The 19415-nt window shown below is 54.2% G+C and overlaps 1 protein-coding gene across 4 annotated transcripts in view; it reads left to right on the top strand.

Moving 5' to 3' along the window:
• The window catches only part of gps2 (G protein pathway suppressor 2), an 80301-nt gene that overhangs the window by 5462 nt on the left and 55424 nt on the right, over positions 1-19415 (top strand). For all 4 annotated transcript variants that reach the window (XM_072493514.1, XM_072493515.1, XM_072493512.1 and 1 more), the window contains exons 2-4: positions 1233-1360; positions 14201-14310; positions 14934-15052. In XM_072493514.1, the coding sequence (XP_072349615.1) occupies positions 1267-1360; positions 14201-14310; positions 14934-15052 (323 nt within the window). In that variant the 5' untranslated portion in view covers positions 1233-1266. The remainder of the gene's footprint in view (positions 1-1232; positions 1361-14200; positions 14311-14933; positions 15053-19415) is intronic.

Raw genomic sequence — 19415 nt, 5'->3', positions numbered from 1 at the left:
GGGTTCCGGATTGGGGGGAGGAATCTGAATCGGAGGGAGGGGGGACCTGGATGGGCGGGGGTAGTCTTGGGAAAATTAAACATTGTCCCTGAGGCCTGGTTGAATCGTGAATTCTGGAAGAGATCTGGAGAGGCTGCGCTGACACTGGCCAATTAACCACTGAATTTCTGCCCTTATCTTTAAACTCACAGCGCTGCCCCCGCCCACTGGCCCCCCGCACACTGTCCCTCGCCCACTGCCCCCCGCCCACTGTCCCCCCGCCCACTGTCCCCGCAATGGCCCCCCCGCCCACTGTCCCACTGGCCCCCCGCACACTGTCCCTCGCCCACTGCCCCCCGCCCACTGTCCCCCCCCGCCCACGGTCCCCCCGCCCACTGTCCCCGCCATGGCCCCCCCTGCCCACTGTCCCACTGCCCCCCCGCCCACTGCCCCTCGCTCACTGTCCCCTCGCCCACTGGCCCCCCGCACACTGTCCCTCGCTCACTGTCCCCTCGCCCACTGTCCCCGCCATGGCCCCCCCCGCCCACTGTCCCCCCGCCCACTGTCCCCCCCGCCCACTGCCCCCCGCCCTCTGTCCCCTCGCCCACTGTCTCCCGCCCACTGCCCCCCCCGCCCACTGTCCCCTCGCCCACTGCCCCCCCGCCCACGTCCCCCCCGCCCACTGTCCCCCCCGCCCACTGTCCCCCCGCCCACTGTCACCCCGCCCACTGTCCCCCCGCCCTGGCCCCCCGCCCACTGCCCCCCCGCCCACTGCCCCCCCCGCCCACTGTCCCCCCGCCATGTCCCCCAGCCCACTGCCCCCCCGCCCGCTGGCCCCCCGCCTACTGTCCCTCGCCCACTGTCCCCCCCCACCCATTGTCCGCCTGCCCACTGTCCCCCCCGCCCACTGTCCCTCGCCCACTGTTCCACCGCCCACTATCCCCCCACCCACTCTTCCCCCGCCCACTGTCCCCACGCCCACTGTCCCCCCGCCCACTGTCCCGGTGCCCAACGTCCCCCCCGCCCACTGTCCCCCCGCCCACTGCCCCCCGCCCACTGTCCCCCCCGCCCACTGTTTTTGATGAATTGCTGCAGGGACGGCCAATGGGGGAGGACGTTTGAGCTCCAGCGGGGTTGTGGCGAGGGGTGATCTAGCTGTGCCATCCTGGGTGATTTTCGGGATGAACCTCCGCCCGTCTGTTCGGCTGCGTTCCACACCAATCTCACCTTGATCTGTCTTGCTTCCGGTCCAGCGTCTAGTGCCTGTCTCCTTCAGAAACTGAGACGATGCCAGCCCTACTGGAACGACCCAAGATGTCGAGCGCGATGGCGCGGGCACTCCACCAGCACATCATGAAGGAAAGAGCGCGCAAAAGACAAGGTGAGTGAGTGGTGACGGGAGGGGCAGTGCTTCAGCGCTGACTTGGTGCTTGTATTCATATCAAAGCTTTCAAAGATTAGGACGGCACGGTGGTTAGCACTGGTGCCTCATAGCGACAGGGACCCGGGTGGCGCAGTGGTTAGCACTGTTGCCTCACAGCGCCAGGGTCCCGGTACGATTCCCGGCTTGGGTCACTGTCTGTGTGGAGTCTGCACGTCCTCCCCGTGTGTGCGTGGGTTTCCTCCGGGTGCTCCGGTTTCCTCCCACAGTCCAAATATGTGCGCGTTAGGGTGGATTGGCCGTGATAAATGGCCTTAGTGGCCAAAGAGTCAGGTGGGGTGACAGGGACAGGGCTGACCCTGTAGTCTGAGACTGCGGCCCTCTCTGTTCCAGACTCCCTCAGGCAGCCTGGGGGAAACATCCTCTCAACATTGACCTGTTGAGGGCTTTAGTTGCTTCACAGATCGCCTCTCAGTTTTCAAAACTCTCAATATACTCAGCCATTCCTAATGGGATAATCCCCTCATTCCGGGAATCAGTCCAGTCAGCAAATTCATTGGTTTGCTCTTTGAAAGAGCACAGACCTGTTGAGCTGATTGACATCTTGTTCGTGTTGTATGAGTCTGACGTGACATTGGGGTCCTGACAAGGCGGCTGAAAGCTGCTGTCGTTGGCTGCAGAGTTTCAGTATCAGCCATGGCTTCATGGGCTACACCCCCTCGCCCACACCCCCTCGCCCACACTCCCTCGCCCACACTCCCTCGCCCACACTCCCTCGCCCACACCCCCTCGCCCACACCCCCTCGCCCACACTCCCTCGCCCACACTCCCTCGCCCACACTCCCTCGCCCACACTCCCTTGCCCACACTCCCTCGCTCACACTCCCTCGCTCACACTCCCTCGCCCACACCCCCTCGCCCACACCCCCTCGCCCACACCCCCTCGCCCACACCCCCTCGCCCACACTCCCTCGCCCACACTCCCTCGCCCACACTCCCTCGCTCACACTCCCTCGCCCACACCCCCTCGCCCACAGTCCCTCGCCCACACTCCCTCGCCCACACTCCCTCGCCCACACTCCCTCGCTCACACTCCCTCGCCCACACCCCCTCGCCCACACTCCCTCGCCCACACTCCCTCGCCCACACTCCCTCGCCCACACTCCCTCGCCCACACTCCCTCGCTCACACTCCCTCGTCCACACTCCTTCGCCCACACTCCCTCGCCCACACTCCCTCGCCCACACTCCCTCGCCCACACTCCCTCGCCCACACTCCCTCGCCCACACTCCCTCGCCCACACACCCTCGCCCACACTCCCTCGCCCACACTCCCTCGCCCACACCCCCTCGCCCACACTCCCTCGCCCACACTCCCTCGTCCACACTCCTTCGCCCACACTCCCTCGCCCACATTCCCTCGCCGACACAAACCCTCGCCCACACTCCCTCGCCTCTGGCTTGTGTTTGTGGGTTGGAGTCTGCTCCAGTGACCAACACGCAACCCTGGCCATCGTACAATCCCGACAGTGCAGAAGGAGGCCATTCGGCCCGTCTCGTATGCGCCGACACTCCGTGAGAGCGCCCCACTCTATCCCCGCAACCCCACCTAACCTTTAGGACACTAAGCGGCAGTTTTAGCGTGGCCAATCCACCTAACCTGCACATCTGTTGGACTGTGGGAGGAAACCGGAGCACCCGGAGGAAACCCACGCAGACACGTGGAGAAGGTGCAGTGTTGAGATAGTGCCGCACGACGATAGGCCGTCCTCGGGCCTAAACCCTGAGGCACTATTAGAAGAAGGGCAGCAGGAGGTCTTCTCTGTGCTAAGCAATGCGTTGTAGCTCTGTCAGCATCACTAGGAACAGTCGATCTGGTCCTTGTCTTATTGCAGATAGAGGGGGGGTGGGGGGATTGCTGTGATCTAGGTGGCTGCCGCGTTTCAGCATCACAGTAATAGCAACACTTTTAAAAACTTCTCACTCGGCCTGAAAAAGTTTTGGGACAAACTAGCCACATGACATTTGTTCTTTCGGGGAACATAGCGAGTCATAAGGGAGTCAACAGAACCCAACATTTGTTAGGATCCCGGTCCAGATCCCATCATTTGTTAGGATCCCGGACCAGATCCCAACATTTGTTAGGATCCCGGACCAGGGGCGTCATTCTCCGACCCCCCGCCGGGTCGGAGAATGGCCGTTGGCCGCCGTGAATCCCGCCCCCGCCGAAGTCTCCGCTCCCGGAGATTGGGCGGGGGCGGGAATCCGGCCGCACCGGTTGGCGGGACCCCCCGCTGGATTCTCCGGCCCGGATGGGCCGAAGTCCCGCCCAGGAATTGCCTGTCCCGCCGACGTAAATCAAACCTGGTATTTACCGGCGGGACCAGGCGGCGTGGGCGGGCTCCGGGGTCCTGGGGGGGGGCGCAGGGCGATCTGACCCCGGGGGTGCCCCCACGGTGGCCTGGCCCACGATCGGGGCCCACCGATCCGCGGGCGGGCCTGCGCCATGGGGGCACTCTTTCCCTTCCACCTCCGCTACGGCCTCCACCATGGCGGAGGCGGAAGAGACTCCCTCCACTGCGCATGCGCCGCATTTCCGCGCCAGCTGGCGGGGCAACAAACGCCATTTCCGCCAGCTGGCGCGGCGGAAATCCCTCCGGCGTCGGCCTAGCCCCTCAATGTTGGGGCTAGGCCGCCAAAGATGCGGAGACTTCCGCACCTTTTTGCCGGCGCGATGCCCGTCTGATTGGCGCCGGCTTTGGCGCCAGTCGGCGGGCATCCCGCCGTTGGGGGAGAATTTCGCCCCAGATCCCAACATTTGTTAGGATATCGGACCAGATCCCATCATTTGTTACAATCCTGGACCAGATCCCAACATTTGTTAGGATCCCGGACCAGATCCCATCATTTGTTACAATCTCGGACCAGATCCCAACATTTGTTACAATCCTGGACCAGATCCCATCATTTGTTACAATCCCGGACCAGATCCCAACATTTGTTAGGATCCCGGACCAGATCCCAACGTTTGTTAGGATCCTGGACCAGATCCCAACATTTGTTAGGATATCGGACCAGATCCCAACATTTGTTAGGATATCGGACCAGATCCCAACATTGGTTAGGATATCGGACCAGATCCCTACATTTGTTAGGATCCCGGACCTGATCCCAACATTTGTTAGGATCCCGGACCAGATCCCAACATTTGTTAGGATCCCGGACCAGATCCCAACGTTTGTTAGGATCCTGGACCAGCTCCCAACATTTGTTAGGATCCCGGAACAGATCCCAACATTTGTTAGGATATCGGACCAGATCCCAACATTGGTTAGGATATCGGACCAAATCCCTACATTTGTTACAATCCCGGACCAGATCCCAACATTTGTTACAATCCCGGACCAGATCCCGACATTTGTTAGGATCCCGGACCAGATCCCAACATTTGGTAGGATCCCGGATCATTTCCCAACATTTGGTAGGATCCCGGATCAGATCCCAACATTTGAACATAGAACATAGAACAATACAGCGCAGTACAGGCCCTTCAGCCCACGACGTTGCACCGAAACAAAAGCCATCTAACCTACACTATGCCATTATCATCCATATGTTTATCCAATCAACTTTTAAATGCCCTCAATGTTGGCGAGTTCACTACTGTAGCAGGTAGGGCATTCCACGGCCTCACTACTCTTTGCGTAAAGAACCTACCCCTGACCTCTGTCCTATATCTATTACCCCTCAGTTTAAGGCTATGTCCCCTCGTGCTAGCCATTTCCATCCGCGGGAGAAGGCTCTCACTGTCCACCCTATCCAACCCCCTGATCATTTTGTATGCCTCTATTAAGTCTCCTCTTAACCTTCTTCTCTCCAACGAAAACAACCTCAAGTCCATCAGCCTTTCCTCATAAGATTTTCCCTCCATACCAGGCAACATCCTGGTAAATCTCCTCTGCACCCGCTCCAAAGCCTCCACGTCCTTCCTATAATGCGGTGACCAGAACTGTACGCAATACTCCAAATGCGGCCGTACCAGAGTTCTGTACAGCTGCAACATGACCTCCCGACTCCAGAACTCAATCCCTCTACCAATAAAGGCCAACACTCCATAGGCCTTCTTCACAACCCTATCAACCTGGGTGGCAACTTTCAGGGATCTATGTACATGGACACCTAGATCCCTCTGCTCATCCACACTTTCAAGAACTTTACCATTAGCCAAATATTCCGCATTCCTATTATTCCTTCCAGAGTGAATCACCTCACACTTCTCTACATTAAACTCCATTTGCCACCTCTCAGCCCAGCTCTGCAGCTTATCTATATCCCTCTGTAACCTGCTACATCCTTCCACACTATCGACAACACCACCGACTTTAGTATCGTCTGCAAATTTACTCACCCACCCTTCTGCGCCTTCCTCTAGGTCATTGATAAAAATGACAAACAGCAACGGCCCCAGAACAGATCCTTGTGGTACTCCACTTGTGACTGTACTCCATTCTGAACATATCCCATCAACCACCACCCTCTGTCTTCTTTCAGCTAGCCAATTTCTGATCCACATCTCTAAATCACCCTCAATCCCCAGCCTCCGTATTTTTTGCAATAGCCTACCGTGGGGAACCTTATCAAACGCTTTGCTGAAATCCATATACACCACATCAACTGCTCTACCCTCGTCTACCTGTTCAGTCACCTTCTCAAAGAACTCAATAAGGTTTGTGAGGCATGACCTACCCTTCACAAAACCATGCTGACTATCCCTGATCATATTATTCCTATCTAGATGATTATAAATCTTGTCTCTTATAATCCCCTCCAAGACTTTACCCACTACAGACGTGAGGCTCACCGGTCTATAGTTGCCGGGGTTGTCTCTGCTCCCCTTTTTGAACAAAGAGACCACATTTGCTGTCCTCCAGTCCTCTGGCACTATTCCTGTAGCCAATGATGACATAAAAATCAAAGCCAAAGGTCCAGCAATCTCTTCCCTGGCCTCCCAGAGAATCCTAGGATAAATCCCATCAGGTCCCGGGGACTTATCTATTTTCAGCCTGTCCAGGATTGCCAACACATCTTCCCTACGTACCTCAATGCCATCTATTCTATAAGCCTGGGGCTCAGCATTCTCCTCCACAACATTATCTTTTTCCTGAGTGAATACTGACGAAAAATATTCATTTAGTATCTCACCTATCTCTTCAGACTCCACACACAATTTCCCATCCCTGTCCTTGACTGGTCCTACTCTTTCCCTAGTCATTCGCCTATTCCTGACATACCTATAGAAAGCTTTTGGGTTTTCCTTGATCCTTCCTGCCAAATACTTCTCATGTCCCCTCCTTGCTCGTCTTAGCTCTCTCTTTAGATCCTTCCTCGCTACCTTGTAACTATCCATCGCCCCAACCGAAACTTCACACTTCATCTTCACATAGGCCTCCTTCTTCCTCTTAACAAGAGATTCCACTTCCTTGGTAAACCACGGTTCCCTCGCTCGACGCCTTCCTCCCTGTCTGACCGGTACATACTTATCAAGAACACGCAGTAGCTGATCCTTGAACAAGCCCCACTTATCCAGTGTGCCCAACACTTGCAGCTTACTTCTCCACCTTATCCCCCCCCAAGTCACGTCTAATGGCATCATAATTGCCCTTCCCCCAGCTATAACTCTTGCCCTGCGGTGTATACTTATCCGTTTCCATCATTAACGTAAACGTCACCGAATTGTGGTCACTGTCCCCAAAGTGCTCTCCTACCTCCAAATCCAACACCTGGCCTGGTTCATTACCCAAAACCAAATCCAACGTGGCCTCGCCTCTTGTTGGCCTGTCAACATATTGTTTCAGGAAACCCTCCTGCACACACTGTACAAAAAACGACCCATCTATTGTACTCGAACTATATCTTTTCCAGTCAATATTTGGAAAGTTAAAGTCTCCCATAATAACTACCCTGTTACTTTCACTCTTATCCAGAATCATCTTCGCCATCCTTTCCTCTACATCCCTAGAACTATTAGGAGGCCTATAAAAAACTCCCAACAGGGTGACCTCTCCTTTCCTGTTTCTAACTTCAGCCCATACTACCTCGGAAGAAGAGTCCCCATCTAACATCCTCTCCGCCACCGTAATACTGCTCTTGACTAGCAGCGCCACACCTCCCCCTCTTTTGCCTCCTTCTCTGAGCTTACTAAAACACCTAAACCCCGGAACCTGCAACATCCATTCCTGTCCCTGCTCTATCCATGTCTCCGAAATGGCCACAACATCGAAGTCCCAGGTACCAACCCATGCTGCCAGTTCCCCTACCTTGTTTCATATACTCCTGGCATTGAAGTAGACACACTTCAAACTACCTACCTGAACACTGGCCCCCTCCTGCGACGTCAAATCTGTGCTCCTGACCTCTATACTCTCATTCTCCCTTACCCTAAAACTACAATCCAGGTTCCCATGCCCCTGCTGCATTAGTTTAAACCCCCCCAAAGTGCACTAACAAATCTCCCCCCCAGGATATTTGTGCCCCTCAGGTTCAGATGTAGACCATCCTGTCTGTAGAGGTCCCACCTTCCCCAGAAAGAGCCCCAGTTATCCAAAAATCTGAATCCCTCCCGCCTGCACCATCCCTGTAGCCACGTGTTTAAATGCTCTCTCTCCCTATTCCTCATCTCACTATCACGTGGCACGGGCAACAACCCAGAGATAACAACTCTGTTTGTTCTAGTTCTGAGCTTCCATCCTAACTCCCTGAAAGCCTGCCTGACATCCTTGTCCCCTTTCCTACCTATGTCGTTAGTGCCAATGTGGACCACGACTTGGGGCTGCTCCCCCTCCCCCCTAAGAACCCGGAAAACACGATCCGAGACATCACGTACCCTTGCACCTGGGAGGCAACATACCAAACGCGAGTCTCTCACGCTCCCACAAAATCTCCTATCTGTGCCCCTGACTATAGAGTCCCCAATAACTAATGCTCTGCTCCTCTCCCCCCTTCCCTTCTGAGCAACAGGGACAGACTCCGTGCCAGAGGCCCGTACCCCATGGCTTACCCCTGGTAAGTCCCCCCCCCCCACAAGTATCCAAAGCGGTATACTTGTTTCTCAGGGGAACGACCGCAGGGGATCTCTGCACTGACTGCTTTTTCCCAGTCCCTCTTACAGTTACCCACCTATCTCCAATCTTTGGTGTAACTAATTCCCTGAAGCTGCTATCTATGACCCCGTCTGCCTCCCGAATGATCCGAAGTTCTTCCAACTCCAGCTCCAGAATTTGGTAGGATCCCGGATCAGATCCCAACATTTGTTAGGATCCCGGACCGGATCCCAACATTTGTTAGTATCCCGGACCGAATCCCACATTTGGTAGGATCCCGGACCAGATCCCAACATTTGGTAGTATCCCGGACCGGATCCCAACATTTGGTAGGATCCCGGACCAGATCCCAACATTTGGTAGTATCCCGGACCGGATCCCAACATTTGTTCGGATCCCGGACCAGATCCCAACATTTGGTAGGATCCCGGACCAGATCCCAACATTTGGTAGTATCCCGGACCGGATCCCAACATTTGTTAGGACCCCGGACCAGGGGCGAAATTCTCCGGCATCGGCGCAATGTCCGCCGACCGGCGCCAAAAACGGCGCAAATCAGTCGGGCATCGCGCCGCCCCAAAGGTCCTCCGCACCTTGGGGGGCCCAGCCCTAACCTTGAGGGGCTGAGCCCGCGCCGGACTGATTTCCGCCCCGCCAGCTGGCGCGGACATGACTTTGCCGTGCGGCGCATGCGCGGGAGCGTCAGCGGCCGCTCACGGCATCCCCGCGCATGCGCTGTGGAGGGAGTCTCTTCCACCTCCGCCATGGTGGAGACCGTGACGAAGGCGGAAGGAAAAGAGTACCCCCACGGCACAGGCCCGCCCGCGGATCGGTGGGCAATGATCGCGGGCCAGGCCACTGTGGGGGCGCCCCCCGGGGCCAGATCGCCCCGCACCCCCCCCAGGACCCCGGAGCCCGCCCGCGCCGCCTTGTCCCGCTGGTAAGGTAGGTGCTTTAATCCACGACAGGCATTCTAGCAGCGGGACTTCGGCCCATCCTGGCCAGAGATTCGCGGGGGGGGCCCCGCCAACCGGTGCGGCGCGATTCCCGCCCCCGCCGAATCTCCGGTGCCGGAGAATTCGCCAACCAGCGGGGGCGGGATTCACGCCAGCCCCCGGCGATTCTCCGACCCGGCTGGGGGTCGGAGAATCTCGCCCCAGATCCCAAACAATTTCTTTTGAGCTTTGTAACACTGTGAGTGAAGGATCCTTCACCCCAGGTTGATGACCCTGACCAAAAGGTATCTTTTATGTTCAAACAAACTTGAATTTCAACACAAAATTAAGCACATTAACATCAAAGCTTTACCATTATCAGTTAAACAGTTCTTAAAAGGAAAAGCTTGACCTTACTATCTGTACCCACTTCTCACCCCAGTTAAGCAACCCCAACACAGTTCAAATGCCACTTATAAATAAAGTTAACAATCACATTACTTGCTTAGCTGTGTCGTCTTTTGGAGAGAGAGAGAGACCCTTTCAGGAGCAGATCCAGTGCACTTCTGTCTCGTCAGTCTCAAACCCAGTATCAAACTACAAAACTACAGACCAGCCTGGCTCCTCCCATTAATTACATCATCTGTACCCCACTAAATTCCAAGACCTGCTTAGCTAGGACTGAACACCACTCCCCCATAAATTATCTGCTCTCCAGGGAATATCCAGCAATCAAAACATGATTCCGTGAGCCCTTTATCTGGTTGGATAAGTAAGTGGTTGGAATCAGTCCTGATCTCTTTTACGGCCCCTTAATCACAGCTTTAGCAGATATACAGCCTGTACGTTATTTATTTATTTTTAAAATATAATTTAGAGTACCCAATTCATTTTTTCCAATCAAGGGGCAATTTAGTGTGGCCACCTACCCTGCACATCTTTGGGTTGTGAGGGCGAAACCCACGCAAAGACGGGGAGAATGTGCAAACTCCACACGCACAGTGACCCAGAGCCGGGATCGAACCTGGGACCTCGCGCCGTGAGGCAGCAGTGCTAACCACTGTGCCACTCATGCTGCCCGCCTGTATGTTATTTAAACCAGTTTTTAAAATAACATTACTGCTACAAATATGGAATATAATATGCATCATAAAAACGTAGAAATAGAAAATACGAGCAGGAGGAGGCCATTCGGTTCATCGAACCTGCACCACCATTCACCATGATAGCTGATACTCCAACACAGTAACCTGTTCTCACCTTCCCCATATCCTCTGACCCCCTCCGCCCCGAGTGCTGTATCTAACGGCTTCTGAGAAACACAACGTTTTGGCCTCGGCTACTTCCCGTGGTGACAAATTCCACAGGCCGCCCACTCTCTGGGGGAAGAAATGTCTCCTCATCTCCGTCCAAAATGTCTCCCCCGTATCCTCAGACTGTCACCCCTGGTTCTGGACACCCCCCACCATCGGGAACATCCTTCCTGCATCGACCCTGTCCAGTCCCCCCCCACCATCGGGAACATCCTTCCTGCATCTACCCTGTCCAGTCCCCCCCACCATCGGGAACATCCTTCCTGCATCGACCCTGTCCAGTCCCCCCCCACCATCGGGAACATCCTTCCTGCATCGACCCTGTCCAGTCCCCCCACCATCGGGAACATCCTTCCTGCATCGACCCTGTCCAGTCCCCCCCACCATCGGGAACATCCTTCCTGCATCTACCCTGTCCAGTCCCCCCCACCATCGGGAACATCCTTCCTGCATCGACCCTGCCCAGTCCCCCTCCACCATCGGGAACATCCTTCCTGCATCGACCCTGTCCAGTCCCCCCTCCACCATCGGGAACATCCTTCCTGCATCGACCCTGTCCAGTCCCCCCCCACCACCATCGGGAACATCCTTCCTGCATCGACCCTGTCCAGTCCCCCTCACCATCGGGAACATCCTTCCTGATTCGACCCTGTCCAGTCCCCCCACCATCGGGAACATCCTTCCTGCATCTACCCTGCCCGGTCCCCCTCCACCATCGGGAACATCCTTCCTGCATCGACCCTGTCCAGTCCCCCCCACCATCGGGAACATCCTTCCTGCATCGACCCTGTCCAGTCCCCCCCACCATCGGGAACATCCTTCCTGCATCGACCCTGTCCAGTCCCACCCCCGCCATCGGGAACATCCTTCCTGCATCTACCCTGTCCAGTCCCCCCCACCATCGGGAACATCCTTCCTGCATCGACCCTGTCCAGTCCCCCCCCACCATCGGGAACATCCTTCCTGCATCTACCCTGTCCAGTCCCCCCCACCATCGGGAACATCCTTCCTGCATCGGCCCTGTCCAGTCCCCCCCACCATCGGGAACATCCTTCCTGCATCGACCCTGTCCAGTCCCCCCCCCACCATCGGGAACATCCTTCCTGCATCGACCCTGTCCAGTCCCCCCCACCATCGGGAACATCCTTCCTGCATCGACCCTGTCCAGTCCCCCTCCACCATCGGGAACATCCTTCCTGCATCGACCCTGTCCAGTCCCCCCCACCATCGGGAACATCCTTCCTGCATCGGCCCTGTCCAGTCCCCCTCCACCATCAGGAACATCCTTCCTGCATCGACCCTGTCCACTCCCCCCCACCATCGGGAACATCCTTCCTGCATCGACCCTGTCCAGTCCCCTCCATCATCGGGAACATCCTGCATCAATCCTGTCCAGTCCCCCCCCACCATCGGGAACATCCTTCCTGCATCGACCCTGTCCAGTCCCCCCCCACCATCGGGAACATCCTTCCTGCATCTACCCTGCCCGGTCCCCCCCCACCATCGGGAACATCCTTCCTGCATCGACCCTGTCCACTCCCCCCCACCATCGGAACATCCTTCCTGCATCGACCCTGACCAGTCCCCCCCACCATCGGGAACATCCTTCCTGCATCGACCCTGTCCACTCCCCCCCACCATCGGGAACATCCTTCCTGCATCGGCCCTGTCTAGTCCCCCCCCACCATCGGGAACATCCTTCCTGCATCGACCCTGTCTAGTCCTGTTAGAATTTTATAAGTCTCTATGAGATCCCCCCTCATTCTTCTGAACTCCAGCGAGAACAATCCCAACCGAGTCAATCTCTCCTCGTACGTCAGTCCCGCCATCCCTGGAATCAGTCTGGTAAACCTTCGCTGCTCTCCCTCGAGAGCAAGAACATCCTTCCTCAGAGAAGGAGACCAAAACTGCCCACAATACTCCAGGTGTGGCCTCACCAAGGCCCTGTATAATTGCAGCAACACATCCCTGCTCCTCTACTCCAATCCTCTCGCTGTGAAGGCCAACATACCATTAGCCTTCTTTACCGCCTGCTGTACCTACAGCTTATCTTCAGCGACTGGTGCACAAGAACATTCATTTCTCCATTCATTACAACATCAACAGCTTGGATTTATATGGAGCCATTGAGGTCGACAGCTCAGAAAAGGCCCTTCTGCCCATCACATCCACACCGGTCAGAAATTTACTATTCCATTTCCCAGCACTGGTCCCAGAGCCTTGTCTGCCCTGGGATCGCAAGCGCACATCTAAATCCTTCTGAAATGTTCTGAGGGTCTCTGTGCCTCCACCCCCCTTTCAGGCAGCGAGTTCCAGACTCCTCCCTTTCTCTCTTCCCCCCCCCCCCCCCCCCCCCCCTGGGGGAAAAGGTTTTTCCTCACATCCCCTCTAAACATCCCGCCCCCTCACCTTAAATCTCTGCCCCCTGGTCATTGAGCCCTCCACCAAGGGGAAATGTTTCTTCCTGTCGACTCTCTCTGTGCCCCTCACAATTTTATACATCTCCATCACGCCCCCCCTCAGTCTCCTCTGCTCCAAGGACAACAACCCCAGTCTATCCAATCTCTCTTCATAACTAACACTCTCCAGCCCAGGCAACATCCTGGTCAATCTCCTCTGCAGCCTTTCCAGTGGCTATCACATCCCTCCTGTAATGTGGATTCCAGAACTGCTCACAATACTCTCGCTGTGGCCTAACCAACGTTTTATACAGTTCCAGCAAAACCTCCCTGCTCTGAAACTCTATGCCTCGCCTAATAAAGGCAAATATACCAGAGACCTTCTTAACCACTGTGTCCACCTGCTCTGCTACCTTAGGGGACGGGTGTGCAGGTACACCCAGGTCCCTCTGATCCTCGGTGCTTCCCAGGGTCCTGCCGTTTATCCTGCATTCCCCTTGCCTGGTTTGTCCTCTGACTGGAGTAAAATGCAGTAAAGCAGTGATTGGCCTTGACTCAAGCGAGGAGACACGAGAGCGGGTGACCAGGAAACATATCACAGGTGTTTACAAAGCACCCTGGAGAGAGGCTGAGGGAGGGAACTGTGAGCTTGGGGCCGTACAGGTGAGGGCGGAGAGAAGACGCTGTTGGGAGTGTTGTAAACAGGGCAGGGGGCTGGAATTGGAGTGACGCCGAGATGTTGGAGGGTGAACAGGGGTCGGCACGAGTTTGGGAATGGGGATCTGGGCGGAGATGCGCCAAAGGAAACGGCTCTGACGGCTGAGGCGCTCGAGAGAGAGAGTGAGCAGTCTGCGTGGCAGGGGAGCCAGTTCCGGGCGGAGCAGCGCAGGCTCCCGGGGCCGAGGAGCATTCCTCTGCTCCTGTTTCGTATTTGCAAGGGAAAGCGACCCTGCAGAGGAAGCTGTGTCCCCCCTCACGCCTGGCCCACCAGACTAGACGGAGCAGGGGCAGCTTGTGCCCTCACTCCACAAGCTATCAAGCCTCCAATGTAAAATGGAAGCTGAGTTGAAGTGCTGACTTTGTGCCCGTTGCAGAGGAGGAGGAGGTGGACAAAATGATGGAGCAGAAGATGAAAGAGGAGCAGGAACGGAAGAGGAAGAAAGAGTTGGAAGAGCGGATGTCACTGGAAGAAACAAAAGAACAGGTAAAGGCCGGGGGGAGGGAGGGGGGGGTGGATAAGGGGCCACAGGTGGGGGGGCAGGCCAGGATGAGGACAGCGGGAGCGCTGGTCTGCCTGACTGAGGGCAGGTATGGGGCAGTGTTGGTGGGGGGGCTGCCTCACTGCGTGTCAGGGTCCGTTTCACCACAGGACTGGGGCCCAGGCCGATGGACAGCACGGCTCCACAGCGCCAGAGTCTTGGGTTCGATTCCCAGCTCGGGTCACTGTCTGTGCGGAGTCTGCACGTTCTCCCCCGTGTCTGCGTGGGTTTCCTCCGGGTGCTCCGGTTTCCTCCTACAAGTCCCGAAAGACGTGCTGGTTGGGTGAATTGGACATTCTGAATCCTCCCTCAGTGTACCCGAACAGGCGCAGGAGTGTGGCGACTAGGGGATTTTCACAGTAACTTCATCACAGTGTTAATGTAAGCCTACTTGTAAGCCTGTATTGTGACAATACAGATTATTATTATGAGGAGGAACAATGAAGTCAATCAAAAGGGTCCAACGGTAAATGAGTTCCAGTGTCACCAAAATCCAGTGGGAAGCCCTGGAAAACCCCTCTCCCTCTGCTCTCAACCCACCCCCCTCATTCCTTTCTCCATGACCTAGATTTCCAAGATGGAGTTGAAACTGCAGAGCTTGCAAGAGGAAAAACACCAGCTCTTCCTGCAGCTGAAGAAAGTTCTTCACGAAGAGGAGAAGCGGCGGGCGAAGATGAAGGAACAGAGGTAGAATAGATTTTTCTCTGTCAGCCCCTGGGGGTGGGGGTGGAATTGGACGAGGCCTGCTGCAGTCGACTAGCTGCCGGGTTTTCCAGGAGAACACGGCTGCTGGTCGTTCTCGAGCAGCTCATCCAAATTTGAGTCTCCAGTGAATGTTGGCCAGCAATCCTGAACAAGTAGCTAGAACCTGAGGCAGGCGCTGGAAGCTGGCCTTGTTCGACCCTGCCTTGAGTTGCTCCATCATTCAATCTTCACTTGTATCAGTCCCAAGTCCAGGAAATCCTTTGCAAAACCCCTCCACCTCTCTCAGAACTCCTCTCTCTCGCAAAACCTCTTCGTCTCTCCCAAAACCTCTCCGTCTCTCTCACTCAAAACGTCTCCATCTCTCTCTCAAAACCTCTCCATCTCTCTCTCAAAACCTCTTCATCTCTCTCCCAAAACCTCTCCGTCTCTCTCTCTCAAAACCTCTCCATCTCTCTCCCAAAACCCCTCCATCTCTCTCGCAAAACCTCTTCGTCTCTCCCAAAACCTCTCCGTCTCACTCACTCAAAACCTCTCCATCTCTCTCTCAAAACCTCTTTGTCTCTCTCCCAAAACCTCTCCTTCTCTCTCTCTCTAAACCTCTCCGTCTCTCTCACTCAAAACCTCTCCATCTCTCTCTCAAAACCTCTTCGTCTCTCTCCCAAAACCTCTCCGTCTCTCTCTCTCTAAACCTCTCCGTCTCTCTCTCAAAACCTCTCCGTCTCTCTCACTCAAAACCTCTCCATCTCTCTCTCAAAACCTCTTCGTCTCTCTCCCAAAACCTCTCCGTCTCTCTCTCTCAAAACCTCTCCGTCTCTCTCCCAAAACCCCCCCATCTCTCACTCAAAACCTCTTTGTCTCTCTCTCAAAACCTCTCCGTCTCTCACTCAAAACCTCTCCGTCTCTCTCTCAAAACCTTTTCGTCTCTCCCAAAACCTCTCCATCTCTCTCCCAAAATCTCTCCGTCTCTCTCTCAAAACCTCACCGTCTCTCTCTCTCAAAACCTCTCCGTCTCTCTCAAAACCACTCCGTCCCTCTCTACCAAAACCCCTCCGTCTCTCTCTCAAAACCTCTCCGTCTCTCTCAAAACCTCTCCGTCTCTCTCTCTCAAAACCTCTCCGTCTCTTTCTCAGAACCTCTCCATCTCTCTCTCAAAACCTCTCCGTCTCTCTCTCAAAACATCTCCGTCTCTCAAAACAACTCCGTCTCTCTCAAAACCTCTCTGTCTCTCTCTCAAAACCTCTCCGTCTCTCTCTCATAGAACATAGAACGATACAGCGCAGTACAGGCCCTTCGGCCCACGATGTTGCACCGAAACAAAAGCCATCTAACCTACACTATGCCATTATCATCCATATGCTTATCCAAAAAACTTTTAAATGCCCTCAATGTTGGCGAGTTCACTATTTCAGTAGGGCATTCCACGGCCTCACCACTCTTTGCGTAAAGAACCTACCTCTGACCTCTGTCCTATATCTATTACCCCTCAGTTTAAAGCTATGTCCCCTCGTGCTAGCCATTTCCATCTGCGGGAGAAGGCTCTCACTGTCCACCCTATCTAACCCCCTGATCATTTTGTATGCCTCTATTATGTCTCCTCTTAACCTTCTTCTCTCTAACGAAAACAACCTCAAGTCCATCAGCCTTTCCTCATAAGATTTTTCCTCCACACCAGGCAACATCCTGGTGAATCTCCTCTGCACCTGCTCCAAAGCCTCCACGTCCTTCCTATAATGCGGGGACCAGAACTGTACGCAAGACTCCAAATGTGGCCGTACCAGAGTTTTGTACAGCTGCAACATGACCTCATGACTCCGGAACTCAATCCCTCTACCAATAAAGGCCAACACTCCATAGGCCTTCTTCACAACCCTATCAACCTGGGTGGCAACTTTCAGGGATCTATGTACATGGACACCTAGATCCCTCTGCTCATCCACACTTCCAAGAACTTTACCATTAGCCAAATATTCTGCATTCCTGTTATTCCTTCCAAAGTGAATCACCTCACACTTCTCTACATTAAACTCCATTTGCCACCTCTCAGCCCAGCTCTCCAGCTTATCTATGTCCCTCTGTAACCTGCTACATCCTTCCACACTGTCGACAACACCACCGACTTTAGTGTCGTCTGCAAATTTACTCACCCACCCTTCTGCGCCTTCCTCTAGGTCATTGATAAAAATGACAAACAGCAACGGCCCCAGAACAGATCCTTGTGGTACGCCACTTGTAACTAAACTCCATTCTGAATATTTCCCATCAACCACCACCCTCTGTCTTCTTTCAGCTAGCCAATTTCTGATCCACATCTCTAAATCACCCTCAATCCCCAGCCTCTGTATTTTCTGCAATAGCCTACCGTGGGGAACCTTATCAAACGCTTTACTGAAATCCATATACACCACATCAACTGCTCTACCCTCGTCTACCTGTTCAGTCACCTTCTCAAAGAGCTCGATAAGGTTTGTGAGGCATGACCTACCCTTTACAAAGCCATGCTGACTATCCCTAATCATATTATTCCTATCTAGATGATTATAAATCTTGTCTCTTATAATCCCCTCCAAGACTTTACCCACTACAGACGTGAGGCTCACCGGTCTATAGTTGCCAGGGTTGTCTCTGCTCCCCTTTTTGAACAAAGGGACCATATTTGCTACCCTCCAGTCCTCTGGCACTATTCCTGTAGCCAATGATGACATGAAAATCAAAGCCAAAGGCCCAGCAATATCTTCCCTGGCCTCCCAGAGAATCCTAGGATAAGTCCCATCAGGCCCCGGGGACTTATCTATTTTCAGCCTGTCCAGAATTGCCAACACCTCTTCCCTACGTACCTCAATGCCATTTATTCTAATAGCCTGGGTCTCAGCAGTCTCCTCCACAACATTATCTTTTTCCTGAGTGAATACTGATGAAAAATATTAATTTAGTATCTCCCCTATCTCTTCAGACCCCACACACAACTTCCCATCCCTGTCCTTGACTGGTCCTACTCTTACCCTAGTCATTCGCTTGTTCCTGACATACCTATAGAAAGCTTTTGGGTTTTCCTTGATCCTACCTGCCAAATACTTCTCATGTCCCCTCCTTGCTCGTCTTAGCTCTCTCTTTAGATCCTTCCTCGCTACCTTGTAACTATCCATCGCCCCAACTGAAACTTCACACTTCATCTTCACATAGGCCTCCTTCTTCCTCTTAACAAGAGATTCCACTTCTCTGGTAAACCACGGTTCCCTCGCTCTACGCCTTCCTCCCTGCCTGACCGGTACATATTGATCAAGAACCTTAGTTAGGCCACACTTGGAGTATAGTGTTCAATTCTGGTCGCCACACTACCAGAAGGATGTGGAGGCTTTAGAGAGGGTGCAGAAGAGATTTACCAGAATGTTGCCTGGTATGGAGGGCATAAGCTATGAGGAGCGATTGAATAAACTCGGTTTGTTCTCACTGGAACGAAGGAGGTTGAGGGGCGACCTGATAGAGGTATACAAAATTATGAGGGGCATAGACAGAGTGGATAGTCAGAGGCTTTTCCCCAGGGTAGAGGGGTCAATTACTAGGGGGCATAAGTTTAAGGTGAGAGGGGCAAAGTTTAGAGTAGATGTACGAGGCAAGTTTTTTACGCAGAGGGTAGTGGGTGCCTGGAACTCACTACCGGAGGAGGTAGTGGAGGCAGGGACGATAGGGACATTTAAGGGGCATCTTGACAAATATATGAATAGGATGGGAATAGAAGGATACGGACCCAGGAAGTGTAGAAGATTGTAGTTTAGTCGGGCAGTATGGTCGGCACGGGCTTGGAGGGCCGAAGGGCCTGTTCCTGTGCTGTACATTTCTTTGTTCTTTGTTCTTTGTTAACACGCAGTAGCTGTTCCTTGAACAAGCTCCACTTATCCAGTGTGCCCAACACTTGCAGCCTACTTCTCCAACCTATCCCCCCCTCCAAGTCACGTCTAATGGCATCATAATTGCCCTTCCCCCAGCTATAACTCTTGCCCTGCGGTGTATACTTATCCCTTTCCATCACTAACGTAAACGTCACCGAATTGTGGTCACTGTCCCCAAAGTGCTCTCCTACCTCCAAATCCAACACCTGGCCTGGTTCATTACCCAAAACCAAATCCAACGTGGCCTCACCTCTTGTTGGCCTGTCAACATATTGTGTCAGGAAACCCTCCTGCACACACTGTACAAAAAACGACCCATCTAATGTACTCGAACTATATCTTTTCCAGTCAATATTTGGAAAGTTAAAGTCTCCCATAATAACTACCCTGTTACTTTCGCTCATATCCAGGATCATCCTCGCCATCCTTTCCTCTACATCCCTAGAACTATTTGGAGG

This window comes from Scyliorhinus torazame, chromosome 31 (assembly GCF_047496885.1).
Source record: "Scyliorhinus torazame isolate Kashiwa2021f chromosome 31, sScyTor2.1, whole genome shotgun sequence".
NCBI lineage: Eukaryota > Metazoa > Chordata > Chondrichthyes > Carcharhiniformes > Scyliorhinidae > Scyliorhinus > Scyliorhinus torazame.
The sequence above is the reverse complement of the archived record's forward strand: the minus strand, read 5'-3'. Positions and strand labels throughout refer to the sequence as shown.